Below are 19,333 nucleotides of genomic sequence, written 5' to 3'. Positions count from 1 at the left end.
CATAGGTGACATTGTTGCCGTTGATGTCTGGTGAGGACCTGCCTTACAAAAGGCCTACAAGACCTCAGTCCAGCCTTTCTCAGCCTATTGCGGACAGTCTGAGCACTGATGGAGGGATTGTGCGTTCCTGGTGTAACTCGGGCAGTTGTTGTTGCCATCCTGTACCTGTCCCACTGGTGTGATGTTCGGATGTACCGATCCTGTGCAGGTGTTGTTACACATGGTCTGCCACTGCGAGGACGATCAATTGTCCGTTCTGTCTCCCTGTAGCGTTGTCTTAGGCGTCTCACAGTACGGACATTGAAATTTATTGACCTGGCCACATCTGCAGTCCTCATGCCTCTTTGCAGCATGCCTAAGGCGCATACACGCAGATGAGCAGGGACCCTGGGCATCTTTCTTTGGTGTTTTTTCAGAGTCAGTAGAAAGGACTCTTTAGTGTCCTAAGTTTTCATAATTGTGACCTTAATTGCCTACCGTCTGTAAGCTGTTAGTATATTAACGACCGTTCCACAGGTGCATGTTCATTAATTGTTTATGGTTCATTGAACAAGCATGGGAAACAGTGTTTAAACCCTTTACAATGAAGATCTGTGAAGTTATTTAGATTTTTACTAATAATCGTTGAAAGACAGGCTCCTGAAAAAGGGACGTTACTTTTTTTTGCTGAGTTCATTTCCCATATTCCCATTTCCAGCTCTGAATATTCCACAAAATGTGCAAACCTAGTGTGCGCGTGCGGGGGTGTCTGCGGTCTGGTCTGGTCTGGTCTGCGCTAAGAAGAAATGGGATTCTTGAAAATAATGTTTTAGGATTTCTTCTTGGAAATGTACATGGCTAACGAACATTTAACTATAGCAAGAACACTAAAACTAGCTAGCTAGTTAACAATATATTACAATATTCTAGAAGTGTTAGCGCATCAATTCTCAAAGAAGAACTTGGCTGATGTTAATGTCGTTAGCTATGTTGGCTATAATGTTGTTACACGTTAGCTAGCTAACGTAGCTACCCAACTTACCGGTTGCCCAGTCCCTCTACCACCGCCTCTCCTATCATGGACGACACCTTCGACAGCTGGTCCATATGAATGGTCTCTCAGCTCCCTTCTTTTTAGCAGCCCACTTGATGTCAGACCACTATTTTTTATGGCGGCGTCACTGTCTCTTGTCATACCCCCCTCGACAGACACTGTCTCTTGTCATACCCCCTTCGACAGACACTGTCTCTTGTCATACCCCCCTCGACAGACACTGTCTCTTGTCATACCCCCGTCGACAGACACTGTCTCTTGTCATACCCCCCTCGACAGACACTGTCTCTTGTCATACCCCCGTCGACAGACACTGTCTCTTGTCATATCCCCGTCGACAGACACTGTCCCTTGTCATACCCCCGTCGACAGACACTGTCTCTTGTCATATCCCCGTCGACAGACACTGTCCCTTGTCATACCCCCGTCGACAGACACTGTCCCTTGTCATACCCCCGTCGACAGACACTGTCCCTTGTCATACCCCCGTCGACAGACACTGTCCCTTGTCATACCCCCGTCGACAGACACTGTCCCTTGTCATACCCCCGTCGACAGACACTGTCCCTTGTCATACCCCCGTCGACAGACACTGTCCCTTGCCATACCCCCGTCGGCAGACACTGTCCCTTGTCTCAGCCAGTCTCACCCATCCTCTCTCTCTGCCGTGACCCTTCAGTTTTCAAGTCTCCCAACAACAACCTTTTCCTGGCTGCTATTTCCTCCACCATCACTTCAAACTCTTGTTTGCTGAAGTTTTATTGTGCTTTCCTTGGTTATCCATTTTAGTTTTTGATATAGCTAGTCTGATGGCTATAATGTGTGAACAAATAACGTTTGTTTTTGTTTATGAAGGGTTCACAAGCCAACTACAAAAAAAAATATTGAAACATGGTGCAGATAAATGTAATAAAATGGAAATATAGCTTTATTATAGTGGGCCAAATCCTATCATCCCTGTCACATCGGCTTATTTATTGGTTTCAAACACGTCACTAATGTCAATGCAACATAAGAAGATATTTATAAAGTTCATAAGAAAACATTGAATTCCTAAGAACATTTTGACCAATTGAACTTACGAGTTATCTTATGAACTTCTTCTTTTTTTTCCCCTTAAACTTCTTACGTTTTTTTCTAAGTAATGTTTTGTGAATCTGCCCCCAGGTGTTTTGCCCTGATAGACAGCAGTACTCTAGAGCAGACCAGAGAGGAGACCGAGACCGAGAAGATGACCCATTTGGAGAGCCTGGTGGAGCTGGGACTGTCTTCTACCTTCAGCACCATCCTCACACAGTGCTCTATAGACATCTTCAAGGTAGGCCACAACTCACTGTACACCTACGCCTTTCTCACTATGTGTTTCCTTTAAAGTACCACAATGTGGAAAAGGTCAAGGGGTCTGAATACTTTCCCGACGCCACTGTACATGCATGTGATGATGTGAATATATCCTTTGGTTCATTTGTGTTGTTCAGGTGGCTCTGGAGAAGGTCTTCATCTTTGCCACCACCAACATCTTTGAGACTCGTGTGGCTGGCAGGATGGTGGCTGACATGTGCAGAGCAGCCTCCAAGGTTCACCCTGCTCAGTCTTTGAAGCTTTTGGTACCACACTGCTGCAATGCCATAAACCAGCTCACTGTCAGTAAGTGCTCACTAAGCTGGACATGTGTTCTGGATGTGTTCTGTTGGAGTGGAGGGCTATAAAGCCAATCTGGATTTGGTCTTAATTTGAGACTGTTGTTGATTCTGATATGGTGGGGTTAGAGTTGGGGAGAAGTGGGAATCAATGGATCGTTGTTCTGTGTTGGTCTCGGAGTATCTCACTCTGTTTCTTGGTTGTTGATTTCCAGATGAGGAGGTGTTGAGTGAGGAGGAACTGGATAAGGAGTTACTATGGAACCTTCAGCTACTGTCAGAGGTGAGGTCATCATCCTGCATCCATACTGACTGAAACATTCCCTGGTTCCCTTCACCTCTCAGTAGACTAGACCAAACAGGAAAACTTTTGAAACGGGGGAGTTACTTACATAAAGTTGTCCAATAAGAAAGCTCATTTTTTATTTTCTGTTGCAAATGTTTTCAAACGTTTTCCTTTGTGTGCCTTAATGAATAGAACACAGGGTGGCCCATTATGTTCTCTCCTAACCCTCCTTCCCTCCTGTTGTCTCCTTGTCCTCCCCAGGTGACTCGTGTGGACGGGGACAAGATCCTCCCCTACAGCACCCAGCTGGTTCAGATCCTGCAGCTGACCCTCCATCTAAAGTGTAAACAGGGCTACACCCTGGCCTGTAACCTGCTGCATCATATCCTGAGGTCTACAGCTCTCATCTACCCCACAGAGTACTGCAGTGTACCAGGAAGCTTTCAGCAGCCCACACAGGATTACCTGCCCATCAAGGTACGTACAGGGTTAGAGGTACTAAGGTTGGTGTTAGGGGTTTGTAGAGGTTGGTGTTAGGGGTTCTATAGCCCTCACCTTCCCCACAGAGAACTGCAGTGTACCAGGTGGCTTTCAACAGCCCATACAGAACTACCTACCTACCCACAAGGTATCAGGTTCAGAACTTTACTTTTAGTTGTACGTTCTCTAAATTGCTGCCTACCAAATTTCTACAACATTCTCTTTAGTGCAAATAACTTTTTATAACCCAGACAGACCCCAAACAATGACGATTGTAGAGTGCTTCTGTCCATTTCTATCATAAATTGTGTTACTTTTATTACTTTTTACGTGATCTCTTCCTGATTGGTCTGATCACTCACCAGCCACTCTGGACCTTGTGATAGAAAGTGTGTAGGATGTTTACTCATGGCTCTACAATGTAGAGGAAAAACAGGTCAATTCAAGAGGGTGCTACAGAATTTGTCAAAACATTCGTTTTTTTTGGCCCCATGTCATTATAAATCACATTGAATTAATCTTTTCGATTTTTTTCTACAATATTATAACCTTAATATACTTGTACTTGACATTGTTGATGAAATAAAACTGTTAATTTGCTGTGACCATAGCTAGTTTAGACTCTGCTGCTCTTGGTTGCATCTCTTCCATATTTTGCGTTGGGAGGTGGTACCATTTGGAGGTGTTTCCGCTGGTTGGACCAATCAAAATAAGCTTGATCCTCTCGTCATTTAATCTCCATATCCTTGATTTTCTTTGGCTATATTGGCGATAAATCTACATTGAGAGGGGCTGTTTCTATTGCGATTCGAGGGAAAGACCCATACACCATGAAAACTGGATCTGATTGTCTTAGTGGAGGGTGAATATTGTAATTCGGTCTGTTAATTTTGTAAATAAATATATATTTAATCCCTGTTTTGTATTCTGCAGATGTCATTTAGAAAAATACCATGTTTTCACTCACGAACCTGCAGCCACTAGTTAGCTTGTCAGTTGGTGTTCGAAGTTAGCGCTATTCTGCCACGAAGCAACGCCACAGAGTTCTATGAAGCAGAGACGACATTCCATTCCATCTATACATGCTACATTCTCAGAGTAAATCATCTAACTTTTGAACCATATATTCTTTTAATTTTTACCTTTATTTAACTAGGCAAGTCAGTTAAGAACACATTCTTATTTTCAATGACGGCCTAGGAACAGTGGGTTAACTGCCTGTTCAGGGGCAGAAATATATGGTAGAGGCATGGGGTTTGGAATATTGTTTTTCGGGCGCAATTCTCTGTTGAATGGATATTTTGTATAAACCTTGAAAGAATGAATAGTTGTATAGGTGAACACCCTATAGTGTGTCAAAGGAACCATGTCAGACTAGTGAAGAGGTCCAGGGCATAACATGCCTCTACCCTGTTAACCCATCAGACAGTTACACAACTCTCCTCTCTTTCTCCTGTCTCTCCGGCTTCCCGCAGCCCTCCTCCTGTCCGCATAGTCAATGAGAAGGGAGAAAGATAGAGAGAGATTGAGGGTACACCTCCCATCTTTGCCTATAGGAAGTCCCTTTACATGTTGATATCCCTCCATGGTGCCACTCATGCCATGACAGGATTTTGTGACAAGTGCGCCTTCTATCCCTCTGTATGGAAGGTCCTTGAGAGGGATTTAATCTCATGATCTCTCCTTTCTCCCGAAGTGTGCACTTGTTCACTTCCCTTCATCGATATGAAAGGAAATAACTGCTCTTAAGATAATCTGTCCTCAACCCCTCTTTCATCAAATACACAATGTCCATGTTTCCCCTGTATCAACACATCGTTCTCCTCTCCTCCATCAAACACCTTCCAAAGCTTTCTTCTTTATTCAGAGAACCATTAACTTCTAACATAACCCAGTCTCTTTCATGTCCTATCTCAATGTTCAAAGTTTAGCACATCCCAACAGGGGCCGAGTTACAGTTTTGACTTAAATCACCTTGAAAACCTTAAAATGGCTGGCTAGCAATGATCAACAACAAACTTATCAAAGCTTGAATAATTTTTAAAAGAATGTGCAAATATTGTACAACCCAGGTGTGCAAAGCTCGTAGATTTACCCAAAAAGACTCACAGCTGTAATCGCTGGCAAAGGTGATTCTCTAGCATGTATCGATCCAGTTTCCAAGTGCCTTTTGATGGTGTAGGAAACTGTACTCACTGACACCTTGGCTTTCTTTGCAATTTCTCTAAAGGAAAGACCTACACTTTTAAGGGTTATAAACGGTTGGTTTGTCTGCCTTTGTTAATTGCCTTTTTCTCACCATTTTAATAGCAATATACTACTTCCTGCAGTACAATACTGTCCAAATAATGCTTAAGAAGTTGTAGTAACAGTCTGTTCCAACACTGCTTTTATACAGTGTCGTGGTAATTTCCTGTATCACTAATTGAACGGAGAGTTTACAAACCACACACAAGTCAGAGTTATACTTTAAACTTCATATTTTAATAATATGAGCTTCACCATAGCCCCTTGACTCTCAGATCAATTCAGTGTCTATACATGAATTCTGAGAGTGCTTACAAAATAATACTTCATCTTTTATAGCCAAGATACACCCCTCTCAACTCACAATGACGAACCACAGATCTTAGAAACTTCACAAATGGCCTTGTGCCTGAAAGAGGAGTATCCCATAGCCAGATAGCATTAGCTATAAATTATCGTTCAGTTTGCTCTCTAAGACGAGGTTCTACTTCTCATTCTTGGTACTTCCTATTACCAAAACATTACCTCATCCAATGGCATATATCAATTGTCCATTCTAGATACACCAATCTCAAATACACAGCTGTGAGTCTTTTTGGGTAAATCTACGAGCTTTGCACACCTGGGTTGTACAATATCCTGGACAAGCTCACAGAGGGGAGTGACTGGCACACAGGCATTGTGGAGCCCTTCACATGGTTTAACTGATACATTGGAAGACACTGTTCAATTCTGACTTCTCCCTTTCTGATATTCTGCATATTACCAGACAGATAAAAGACAAGCCTGACCTCTCCCCTCTCTGGGCCCCAAGTGACTTTTTCCACATAAGCATATTTATGAAAGTAGATAAAACATCTTATTTATCAATGTTACCTAACTAATTCTGATTCTGCTACGACAACAGACAGAGGGTTTGTAAGTAATCAACCAAAGTTTTGAGGCTTAATTTACTTCCATTGCTGCGGAACAGCTATAAGTTGTTAACCCATTACTTGTTCCCTGAAAAGGCCTATTTTTGTAACTCTGAAAAATACATTATTTGTCAGTTTTTGGTAACCTACATTCTTTAAAAAAAAATATATATATATAATTGTTTACCTCTGGTAGTTTACTGCTTACCTTTACAATTTTCAGGTTATTCACTGCACTTGAACTGCTTAAATTTCAATAAAAACTGGAAAAATGGGGGTGTTCAAAAACTTTTGACCAGTAGTGTATATATTATTATATATTATTATTGTAACGGTTTTCTTGTGTCGAAGGAGAGGCGGACCAATACGCAGCGTGGTTGAAGTTCATGGTTTTAATAAGGAAAACTATACATGAACAAACTACAAAACAATAAATGTGAAAACCCGAAACCAGTCCCGTGTGGTACAAACACTGACACAGGAGACAATCACCCACAAAACCCAACACCAAACAGGCTACCTAAATATGGTTCCCAATCAGAGACAATGACTAACACCTGCCTTTGATTGAGAACCATATCAGGCCAAACACAGAAACAGACAAACTAGACACACAACATAGAATGCCCACTCAGATCACACCCTGACCAAACGAAACATAGAAACATACAAAGCAAACTATGGTCAGGGTGTGACAATTATATATTGATCTCAACCTTCTCCCCCTCTGTCCAGGACTGGGGTCGTCCGGGGGACCTGTGGAACCTTCACATCCAGTGGCACGTCCCCAGTGTGGAGGAGACCAGATTTGTGTTCTATGTTCTGGACCTGATCTTACAGCCAGAGCTGCTGCGACTGCAGAGATACGCCCAGGGGGAACGGGACATGACCAGGTGAGGGGGGGGGCAAACAGACTGTGTTGAAGGCAGTAAGAGGGTCCTATTCATCAGTTATCAAACAGAAGAAAACGGACTGTAAGACTACCTAAACTTGTCCAATAAGAAACACACATTTTTGTTTTAATTTGCGAAACGTTTTGCTACGATATGCACTAATGAATAGTTAGGACCCAGGGGATTGCCAGGTGAAGGCACATTAAACAGAGCACGACAAGTCTGGAGCAGACTGGTGCAGGTGTAAGGATAGGATACTGTACATCAGTGGTCACCAACCGGTCATCGTGATCTCCAAGGCATTCCTAGTCAATCACCAAACATTTCTGTAGAAAATCCAATGATAAAGGCTTGAGCTCCTTTTATGTTGGTTATGTTTGTGTGTTGCTCTGTTGATTCAGAAGCCCTGCTGCACCTGGTAGGCAAAGTGTTCCCATTTTCAACCATTTAATTTCTCTGAAATGACAAACTCCGCCTACCCAGCAGACCTGGAGATCTGTGGCTAAATCAAGTGTGCTTACTGCTCTGGCCAATCGAATAGCTCAAATGCCTTCCTACAGCTTCCATGACCCCGGCTACAGCATTGTTTGATACAGGCCTACATGAGATTTAATAACTTTTAAAACTATGACCAGAGGGAGACTGTCAAAGAGCTGCTGTTTTTATGAGTGACTTCATTCATCACTGTCAACACTGTATTTAGTCAACACTATTACAAAACATAAAATACGCTTCTCTCTACTTCCACTCGTGCTGCATCTGCAATGAATTACTAGTCAAGTGTATCTATAGCCCTGCGTTTTAATTATTAACAGCAGCTCGTTGTCTATTTTAAGATAGAGGAATATTTAACTTTCTCTGGTCATAGGTGAGAGGCTGCTGCTCTCTCACTCCCTTCACTGAGACGAATGCCGTGTTCAAAACAATGGGGAATCTCTCTGGCCTCTTTCTAAGGCTCTGACTTTCTGACCTGAAGATCACTGACGTCATTATTTGATCTGTTGTCTTGAAAGCACCATGTCCATCAGATGCCGGTACCATCAGTCCTGTAAAATAAAAACGCTCATTATTTCAATTTATGCTCAGCTGTGCCTCGCTAAAGGTACACCAACTGATCTAGTTTGTTATCAAAGCTTGAGTTTTGAAATATAACGTGGTCTGAGAAGAACAATATTACCAGGCCAGGCACATAGCCATTATTTTGTGATAATGTATTAGGCCTCCTGCACAAACCTCATTCATACACAACTGGTTTTGTTAGGTTAATGTGTAAAAAAAAGAAGAAAAAAAAGTCATGTTTAAAAATTATTCTGAGCGCTATATGTTGGCTTGCTTTGTGACTGCAAAAGTGCTCTACACTAATCTAAGAACAAACTAGTGTCCACGTGTGCCATTTTCTTCCTGACAAGTTCAGGTGTTTTCACTCTGTTTCAAATGTGTTCTCCCCACTTAACACAACTCCGTTCTGCTTTATAATGTGTAGTCAGTGTTGTGGACCCTGCATGTAACTAATCCCATTTTTCAGGGATGACGTCCTACAGAGTTTGTCTATCGTACAGCACTGCCTTCTCGGAGCAGGAAGTCTGTTTCCACCGCTGCGAGGAGAGCCCATCACAGAACTGTGAGTAGTACACAGTCAAGCTTAATTAATGAAATGTATTTATGAAGCCCTTTTTACATCAATAGTTGTCAGTGTTTTAACTATGAAATCTCTCTTTCTCTGTCAGGGTTACTAGCATGGTGAATCTGGGTGAGACCAACCTCTTCACAGGAGTGTCCTATGGTGAGTTGCATGCTTTAGCTCATATTCATTATTCTGAGGCCTTGGTAACAGACAAAATGGTCCTTGAGCCTTCATAGTTTGCGGTATCACTCACTTGTTGTGGTGACAGCCGTAACTATCCGTTGATTTTTATTGTTCCAAAGACATGTTTGCATGCATGTTGTTATGTAAAACCTCAACTCTCTCTCATCCTCCAGATGTGTCCAGAGAGAACTACAGAGATGCTATCTGTAGAGTGATGAGGCAGTTGCTACGTGAGTAGTGTCTCCTCCCTCCCTCCCGTCTGTAACCACAACTCAACCCTAATAGTTTCTCCTCCCTCCCTCCCGTCTGTAACCACAACTCAACCCTAATAGTGTCTCCTCCCTCCCTCCTGTCTGTACCCACAACTCAACCCTAATAGTGTCTCCTCCCTCCCTCCTGTCTGTAACCACAACTCAACAATAATAGTGTCTCCTCCCTCCCTCCTGTCTCTGTAACCACAACTCAACCCTAATAGTGTCTCCTCCCTCCCTCCTGTCTCTGTAACCACAACTCAACCCTAATAGTGTCTCCTCCCTCCCTCCTGTCTCTGTAACCACAACTCAACCCTAATAGTGTCTCCTCCCTCCCTCCTGTCTGTACCCACAACTCAACCCTAATATGGTCTCCTCCCTCCCTCCTGTCTCTGTAACCACAACTCAACCCTAATAGTGTCTCCTCCCTCCCTCCTGTCTCTGTAACCACAACTCAACCCTAATAGTGTCTCCTCCCTCCCTCCTGTCTCTGTAACTACAACTCAACCCTAATAGTGTCTCCTCCCTCCCTCCTGTCTCTGTAACCACAACTCAACCCTAATAGTGTCTCCTCCCTCCCTCCTGTCTCTGTAACCACAACTCAACCCTAATAGTGTCTCCTCCCTCCCTCCTGTCTGTAACCACAACTCAACCCTAATAGTGTCTCCTCCCTCCCTCCTGTCTCTGTAACCACAACTCAACAATAATAGTGTCTTCTCCCTCCCTCCTGTCTCTGTAACCACAACTCAATCCTAATAGTGTCTCCTCCCTCCCTCCTGTCTGTAACCACAACTCAACCCTAATAGTGTCTCCTCCCTCCCTCCTGTCTCTGTAACCACAACTCAACCCTAATAGTGTCTCCTCCCTCCCTCCTGTCTGTAACCACAACTCAACCCTAATAGTGTCTCCTCCCTCCCTCCTGTCTGTAACCACAACTCAACCCTAATAGTGTCCCCTCCCTCCCTCCTGTCTGTAACCACAACTCAACCCTAATAGTGTCCCCTCCCTCCCTCCTGTCTGTAACCACAACTCAACCCTAATAGTGTCTCCTCCCTCCCTCCTGTCTGTAACCACAACTCAACCCTAATAGTGTCTCCTCCCTCCCTCCTGTCTGTAACCACAACTCAACCCTAATAGTGTCGCCTCCCTCCCTCCTGTCTCTGTAACCACAACTCAACCCTAACAGTGTCTCCTCCCTCCCTCCTGTCTGTACCCACAACTCAACCCTAATAGTGTCTCCTCCCTCCCTCCTGTGTCTGTAACCACAACTCAACCCTAATAGTGTCTCCTCCCTCCCTCCTGTCTCTGTAACCACAACTCAACCCTAATAGTGTCTCCTCCCTCCCTCCTGTCTGTAACCACAACTCAACCCTAATAGTGTCTCCTCCCTCCCTCCTGTCTATAACCACAACTCAACCCTAATAGTGTCTTCTCCCTCCCTCCTGTCTGTAACCACAACTCAACCCTAATAGTGTCTCCTCCCTCCCTCCTGTCTCTGTAACCACAACTCAACCCTAATAGTGTCTCCTCCCTCCCTCCTGTCTGTAACCACAACTCAACCCTAATAGTGTCTCCTCCCTCCCTCCTGTCTGTAACCACAACTCAACCCTAATAGTGTCCCCTCCCTCCCTCCTGTGTCTGTAACCACAACTCAACCCTAATAGTGTCTCCTCCCTCCCTCCTGTAACCACAACTCAACCCTAACAGTGTCTCCTCCCTCCCTCCTGTCTGTAACCACAACTCAACCCCAATAGTGTCTCCTCCCTCCCTCCTGTCTGTAACCACAACTCAACCCTAATAGTGTCTCCTCCCTCCCTCCTGTCTCTGTAACCACAACTCAACCCTAATAGTGTCTCCTCCCTCCCTCCTGTCTGTAACCACAACTCAACCCCAATAGTGTCTCCTCCCTCCCTCCTGTCTGTAACCACAACTAAAGCTGTCCAGATGTAACTAACAGTGTAACTCTGTCCAGGTGTAACTAACAGTGTAACTCTGTCCAGGTGTAACTAACAGTGTAAAGTTGCCCAGGTGTAACTAACAGTGTAAAGCTGCCCAGGTGTAACTAACAGTGTAAAGCTGCCCAGGTGTAACTAACAGTGTAAAGCTGTCCAGGTGTAACTAACAGTGTAAAGCTGCCCAGGTGTAACTAACAGTGTAAAGCTGCCCAGGTGTAACTAACAGTGTAACGCTGTCCAGGTGTAACTAACAGTGTAAAGCTGTCCAGGTGTAACTAACAGTGTAAAGCTGCCCAGGTGTAACTAACAGTGTAAAGTTGCCCAGGTGTAACTAACAGTGTGAAGCTGCCCAGGTGTAACTAACAGTGTAAAGCTGCCCAGGTGTAACTAACAGTGTAAAGCTGTCCAGGTGTAACTAACAGTGTAAAGCTGCCCAGGTGTAACTAACAGTGTAAAGCTGCCCAGGTGTAACTAACAGTGTAAAGCTGCCCAGGTGTAACTAACAGTGTAACGCTGTCCAGGTGTAACTAACAGTGTAAAGCTGCCCAGGTGTAACTAACAGTGTAACGCTGTCCAGGTGTAACTAACAGTGTAACGCTGTCCAGGTGTAACTAACAGTGTAAAGCTGCCCAGGTGTAACTAACAGTGTAAAGCTGCCCAGGTGTAACTAACAGTGTAAAGCTGTCCAGGTGTAACTAACAGTGTAACGCTGTCCAGGTGTAACTAACAGTGTAAAGCTGCCCAGGTGTAACTAACAGTGTGAAGCTGTCCAGGTGTAACTAACAGTGTAAAGCTGTCCAGGTGTAACTAACAGTGTGAAGCTGTCCAGGTGTAACTAACAGTGTGAAGCTGTCCAGGTGTAACTAACAGTGTAACGCTGCCCAGGTGTAACTAACAGTGTAACGCTGTCCAGGTGTAACTAACAGTGTAACGCTGCCCAGGTGTAACTAACAGTGTAACGCTGCCCAGGTGTAACTAACAGTGTAACGCTGCCCAGGTGTAACTAAATCAAAATCAAATCAAATCAAAATTTTTTATATAGCCCTTCGTACATCAGCTGATATCTCAAAGTGCTGTACAGAAACCCAGCCTAAAACCCCAAACAGCAAGCAATGCAGGTGTAGAAGCACGGTGGCTAGGAAAAACTCCCTAGAAAGGCCAAAACCTAGGAAGAAACCTAGAGAGGAACCAGGCTATGTGGGGTGGCCAGTCCTCTTCTGGCTGTGCCGGGTGGAGATTATAACAAAACATGGTCAAGATGTTCAAATGTTCATAAATGACCAGCATGGTCGAATTATAATAAGGCAGAATAGTTGAAACTGGAGCAGCAGCACAGTCAGGTGGACTGGGGACAGCAAGGAGTCATCATGTCAGGTATTCCTGGGGCATGGTCCTATGGCTCAGGTCAGTTGAAACTGGAGCAGCAGCACAGCCAGGTGGACTGGGGACAGCAAGGAGTCATCATGTCAGGTAGTCCTGGGGCATGGTCCTAGGGCTCAGGTCCTCCGAGAGAGAGAAAGAGAGAAGGAGAGAAGGAGAGAATTAGAGAACGCACACTTAGATTCACACAGGACACCGAATAGGACAGGAGAAGTACTCCAGATATAACAAACTAACAGTGTAAAGCTGCCCAGGTGTAACTAACAGTGTAAAGCTGTCCAGGTGTAACTAACAGTGTAAAGCTGCCCAGGTGTAACTAACAGTGTAAAGCTGCCCAGGTGTAACTAACAGTGTAAAGCTGTCCAGGTGTAACTAACAGTGTAAAGCTGCCCAGGTGTAACTAACAGTGTAAAGCTGTCCAGATGTAATGTTTTTTAATTTTTTTTAAATGTCTTTGTGTCTTATCACTGTCTTCACATGAAGAGCTAATATGTGAAATGGGATGCAACCAGCAAAGTTATGACGATGATACAGTCATATATTCATGTGCTCCTTCTCTGGTTCAGGCTGTTGAAGTGCTCCAGACTGCTTTTTAGTCACTGCAGGACTCCCTTTTATGGTCTCAAACTGATTTAGAATGTACAAAAAACTAAATTCATCACCTTTACCAGAGCTTGAACTCAGCCAGAGAAGGTTAGCATTGTCACATCTGGTGGCTTATCCGTTGAAAAAGTGTCATCTTACAAATACCTAGGTATTTGGTTGGATGACAAGTTGTCCTTTAAAGTTTATGTGGATAATCTTGTGACAAAGCTTAAATTGAAATTGGGTTTTTTATTTTCGTAATAAGGCTTGCTTCCCACTTATGACTAGAAAGAAGCTTGTTCAGGCCACTTTTCTCTCTGTAATTGAGTATGTTGACTTGTTGTGTATGTGTTCATCTACAAAGCTATTTTGGGTAAACTCCCTCTTTACTTCTGTAGTTTGGTCTCCTTCACCCCAAGCAGTCACCATACCTGGTCTGCTAGGTGGTTGCTACTTAGTCCCCAGGACATTCACATTATTAGGCAAGACTGCTATCTCTTCTTGTGCACCAGAGGCATGGAATAGTCTACAATCCATGCTTCACCTAGATATGTTAGTGCCAGTGAATGATTGTAAAATATTGATGGGAGACTGTTACGGAGGGGTGTAAATGCTTTTTTTAGGCTGGGTCATGTTGTGTTGTATGTTTTAATTATGCAATGTGGTGGTTGTTTCTGCCTTCTTGGCCACGTCTCCCTTGAAAAAAAGACTCTGGGTCTCAATGGGCTTTTCCTGGTTAAATAAAGGTTACATTTAAAAAAAAAAATTAAACAAAGACATCTAAAACCGCCCCCTAAAACCCACCCCTAAAACCGATATAGATAATTTCACTTCATGTCAACGTAGCGGTTGGTTCTGTTTTATGTCCCCAGGTCACATTCTGGAACACTCCGAGGATGACACCAAGTCTCTATTCTCCATCATCAAGATCATCAGTGACCTGCTACACTTCAAAGGCTCCCAAAAACACGAGTTTGACTCTCGCTGGAAGAGCTTCAACCTGGTCAAGAAGTCCATGGAGAACAGGGTGAGATACATAACTAGAACGCCTTACTGGAGCCGTGGTGGAACTTGTGTGATTCAATGACATATTTCTCTTCCATGAATGACTGCTGGTCATGTAAGGCACCCATAGACTTTTCTAACATATATTTGTAAGAGTTTAGTGTTGATTTCTGATCAGTACAAGGCCCTTGCCAAAAGTAGTGCATTACATAGGGAATAGGGCCCAGCCTTGGTCTAGACAGTAGTTCATTACATAGGGAATAGGGCCCAGCCTTGGTCTAGACAGTAGTTCATTACATAGGGAATAGGGCCCAGCCTTGGTCTAGACAGTAGTTCATTACATAGGGAATAGGGCCCAGCCTTGGTCAAGACAGTAGTTCATTACATAGGGAATATGGCCCAGCCTTGGTATAGACAGTAGTTCATTACATAGGGAATAGGGCCCAGCCTTGGTCTAGACAGTAGTTCATTACATAGGGAATAAGTCCCAGCCTTGGTCTAGACAATAGTGCATTTACATAGGGAATAGGGCCCAGCCTTGGTCTAGACAGTAGTTCATTATATAGGGAATAGGGCCCAGCCTTGGTCTAGACAGTAGTTCATTACATAGGGAATATGGCCCAGCCTTGGTCTAGACATAGGGAATTAGGTCCCAGCCTTGGTCTAGACAGTAGTTCATTACATAGGGAATAGGGCCCAGCCTTGGTTTAGACAGTAGTTCATTACATAGAGAATAGGGCCCAGCCTTGGTCTAGACAGTAGTTCATTACATAGGGAATAGGGCCCAGCCTTGGTCTAGACAGTAGTTCATTACATAGGGAAAAGGGCCCAGCCTTGGTCTAGACAGTAGTGCATTACATAGGGAATAGGGACCAGCCTTGGTCTAGACAGTAGTTCATTACATAGGGAATGGGGCCCAGCCTTGGTCTAGACAGTAGTTCATTACATAGGGAATAGGGCCCAGCCTTGGTCTAGACAGTAGTTCATTACATAGGGAATAGGGCCCAGCCTTGGTCTAGACAGTAGTTCATTACATAGGGAATAGGGCCCAGCCTTGGTCTAGACAGTAGTTCATTACATATGGAATGGGGCCCAGCCTTGGTCTAGACAGTAGTTCATTACATAGGGAATAGGGCCCAGCCTTGGTCTAGACAGTAGTTCATTACATAGGGAATAGGGCCCAGCCTTGGTTTAGACAGTAGTTCATTACATAGGGAAAAGGGCCCAGCCTTGGTCTAGACAGTAGTTCATTACATAGGGAATAGGGCCCAGCCTTGGTCTAGACAGTAGTTCATTACATAGGGAATAGGGCCCAGCCTTGGTCTAGACAGTAGTTCATTACATAGGGAATAGGGCCCAGCCTTGGTCTAGACAGTAGTTCATTACATAGGGAATAGGGCCCAGCCTTGGTCTAGACAGTAGTTCATTACATATGGAATGGGGCCCAGCCTTGGTCTAGACAGTAGTTCATTACATAGGGAATAGGGCCCAGCCTTGGTCTAGACAGTAGTTCATTACATAGGGAATAGGGCCCAGCCTTGGTTTAGACAGTAGTTCATTACATAGGGAAAAGGGCCCAGCCTTGGTCTAGACAGTAGTTCATTACATAGGGAATAGGGCCCAGCCTTGGTCTAGACAGTAGTTCATTACATAGGGAATGGGGCCCAGCCTTGGTCTAGACAGTAGTTCATTACATAGGGAATAGGGCCCAGCCTTGGTCTAGACAGTAGTTCATTACATAGGGAATAGGGCCCAGCCTTGGTCTAGACAGTAGTTCATTACATAGGGAATAGGGCCCAGCCTTGGTCTAGACAGTAGTTCATTACATAGGGAATAGGGCCCAGCCTTGGTCTAGACAGTAGTTCATTACATAGGGAATATGGCCCAGCCTTGGTCTACACAGTAGTTCATTACATAGGGAATAGGGCCCAGCCTTGGTCTAGACATAGGGAATTAGGTCCCAGCCTTGGTCTAGACAGTAGTTCATTACATAGGGAATAGGGCCCAGCCTTGGTCTAGACAGTAGTGCATTACATAGGGAATAGGGCCCAGCCTTGGTCTAGACAGTAGTTCATTACATAGGGAATGGGGCCCAGCCTTGGTCTAGACAGTAGTTCATTACATAGGGAATAGGGCCCAGCCTTGGTCTAGACAGTAGTTCATTACATAGGGAATAAGTCCCAGCCTTGGTCTAGACAGTAGTGCATTTACATAGGGAATAGGGCCCAGCCTTGGTCTAGACAGTAGTTCATTATATAGGGAATAGGGCCCAGCCTTGGTCTAGACAGTAGTTCATTACATAGGGAATATGGCCCAGCCTTGGTCTAGACATAGGGAATTGTTCCCAGCCTTGGTCTAGACAGTAGTTCATTACATAGGGAATAGGGCCCAGCCTTGGTTTAGACATTAGTTCATTACATAGAGAATAGGGCCCAGCCTTGGTCTAGACAGTAGTTCATTACATAGGGAATAGGGCCCAGCCTTGGTCTAGACAGTAGTTCATTACATAGGGAAAAGGGCCCAGCCTTGGTCTAGACAGTAGTGCATTACATAGGGAATAGGGCCCAGCCTTGGTCTAGACAGTAGTTCATTATATAGGGAATGGGGCCCAGCCTTGGTCTAGACAGTAGTTCATTACATAGGGAATATGGCCCAGCCTTGGTCTAGACATAGGGAATTGTTCCCAGCCTTGGTCTAGACAGTAGTTCATTACATAGGGAATAGGGCCCAGCCTTGGTTTAGACATTAGTTCATTACATAGAGAATAGGGCCCAGCCTTGGTCTAGACAGTAGTTCATTACATAGGGAATAGGGCCCAGCCTTGGTCTAGACAGTAGTTCATTACATAGGGAAAAGGGCCCAGCCTTGGTCTAGACAGTAGTGCATTACATAGGGAATAGGGCCCAGCCTTGGTCTAGACAGTAGTTCATTACATAGGGAATGGGGCCCAGCCTTGGTCTAGACAGTAGTTCATTACATAGGGAATAGGGCCCAGCCTTGGTCTAGACAGTAGTTCATTACATAGGGAATAGGGCCCAGCCTTGGTCTAGACAGTAGTTCATTACATAGGGAATAGGGCCCAGCCTTGGTCTAGACAGTAGTTCATTACATAGGGAATGGGGCCCAGCCTTGGTCTAGACAGTAGTTCATTACATAGGGAATAGGGCCCAGCCTTGGTCTAGACAGTAGTTCATTACATAGGGAATAGGGCCCAGCCTTGGTTTAGACAGTAGTTCATTACATAGGGAAAAGGGCCCAGCCTTGGTCTAGACAGTAGTTCATTACATAGGGAATAGGGCCCAGCCTTGGTCTAGACAGTAGTTCATTACATAGGGAATGGGGCCCAGCCTTGGTCTAGACAGTAGTTCATTACATAGGGAATAGGGCCCAGCCTTGGTCTAGACAGTAGTTCATTACATAGGGAATAGGGCCCAGCCTTGGTCTAGACAGTAGTTCATTACATAGGGAATAGGGCCCAGCCTTGGTTTAGACAGTAGTTCATTACATAGGGAATAGGGCCCAGCCTTGGTCTAGACAGTAGTTCATTACATAGGGAATATGGCCCAGCCTTGGTCTACACAGTAGTTCATTACATAGGGAATAGGGCCCAGCCTTGGTCTAGACATAGGGAATTAGGTCCCAGCCTTGGTCTAGACAGTAGTTCATTACATAGGGAATAGGGCCCAGCCTTGGTCTAGACAGTAGTGCATTACATAGGGAATAGGGCCCAGCCTTGGTCTAGACAGTAGTTCATTACATAGGGAATGGGGCCCAGCCTTAGTCTAGACAGTAGTTCATTACATAGGGAATAGGGCCCAGCCTTGGTCTAGACAGTAGTTCATTACATAGGGAATAGGGCCCAGCCTTGGTCTAGACAGTAGTTCATTACATAGGGAATAGGGCCCAGCCTTGGTTTAGACAGTAGTTCATTACAAAGGGAATAGGGCCCAGCCTTGGTCTAGACAGTAGTGCATTACATAGGGAATAGGGCCCAGCCTTGGTCTAGACAGTAGTTCATTACATAGGGAATAGGGCCCAGCCTTGGTCTAGACAGTAGTTCATTACATAGTTAATAGGGCCCAGCCTTGGTTTAGACAGTAGTTCATTACATAGGGAATAGGGCCCAGCCTTGGTCTAGACAGTAGTTCATTACATAGGGAATAGGGCCCAGCCTTGGTCTAGACAGTAGTTCATTATATAGGGAATATGGCCCAGCCTTGGTCTAGACAGTAGTTCATTACATTGGGAATAGGGCCCAGCCTTGGTCTAGACAGTAGTTCATTACATAGGGAATATGGCCCAGCCTTGGTCTACACAGTAGTTCATTACATAGGGAATAGGGCCCAGCCTTGGTTTAGACAGTAGTTCATTACATAGGGAATAGGGCCCAGCCTTGGTCTAGACAGTAGTTCATTACATAGGGAATAGGGCCCAGCCTTGGTCTAGACAGTAGTTCATTACATAGGGAATAGGGCCCAGCCTTGGTTTAGACAGTAGTTCATTACATAGGGAATAGGGCCCAGCCTTGGTCTAGACAGTAGTTAATTACATAGGGAATAGGGCCCAGCCTTGGTTTAGACAGTAGTTCATTACATAGGGAATAGGGCCCAGCCTTGGTCTAGACAGTAGTTCATTACATAGGGAATAGGGCCCAGCCTTGGTCTAGACAGTAGTTCATTACATAGGGAATAGTGCCCAGCCTTGGTCTAGACAGTAGTTCATTACATAGGGAATAAGTCCCAGCCTTGGTCTAGACAGTAGTGCATTTACATAGGGAATAGGGCCCAGCCTTGGTCTAGACAGTAGTTCATTATATAGGGAATAGGGCCCAGCCTTGGTTTAGACAGTAGTTCATTA

General features: G+C 44.6%; 1 protein-coding gene across 3 annotated transcripts in view; it reads left to right on the top strand.

Annotated features, from left to right (window-relative positions):
- The window catches only part of LOC139381208 (proteasome activator complex subunit 4B-like), a 107,889-nt gene that overhangs the window by 34,032 nt on the left and 54,524 nt on the right, over positions 1 to 19,333 (top strand). For all 3 annotated transcript variants that reach the window (XM_071124655.1, XM_071124656.1, XM_071124657.1), the window contains 9 exons: positions 2,201 to 2,351; positions 2,512 to 2,680; positions 2,889 to 2,956; positions 3,221 to 3,436; positions 7,336 to 7,493; positions 9,019 to 9,114; positions 9,221 to 9,276; positions 9,474 to 9,530; positions 14,344 to 14,498. In XM_071124655.1, coding sequence (XP_070980756.1) covers positions 2,201 to 2,351; positions 2,512 to 2,680; positions 2,889 to 2,956; positions 3,221 to 3,436; positions 7,336 to 7,493; positions 9,019 to 9,114; positions 9,221 to 9,276; positions 9,474 to 9,530; positions 14,344 to 14,498 — 1,126 coding nt within the window. The remainder of the gene's footprint in view (positions 1 to 2,200; positions 2,352 to 2,511; positions 2,681 to 2,888; positions 2,957 to 3,220; positions 3,437 to 7,335; positions 7,494 to 9,018; positions 9,115 to 9,220; positions 9,277 to 9,473; positions 9,531 to 14,343; positions 14,499 to 19,333) is intronic.

This window comes from Oncorhynchus clarkii, chromosome 23 (genome assembly GCF_045791955.1).
Source record: "Oncorhynchus clarkii lewisi isolate Uvic-CL-2024 chromosome 23, UVic_Ocla_1.0, whole genome shotgun sequence".
NCBI classification, from domain to species: Eukaryota; Metazoa; Chordata; class Actinopteri; order Salmoniformes; family Salmonidae; genus Oncorhynchus; species Oncorhynchus clarkii.
The sequence above is the reverse complement of the archived record's forward strand: the minus strand, read 5'-3'. Positions and strand labels throughout refer to the sequence as shown.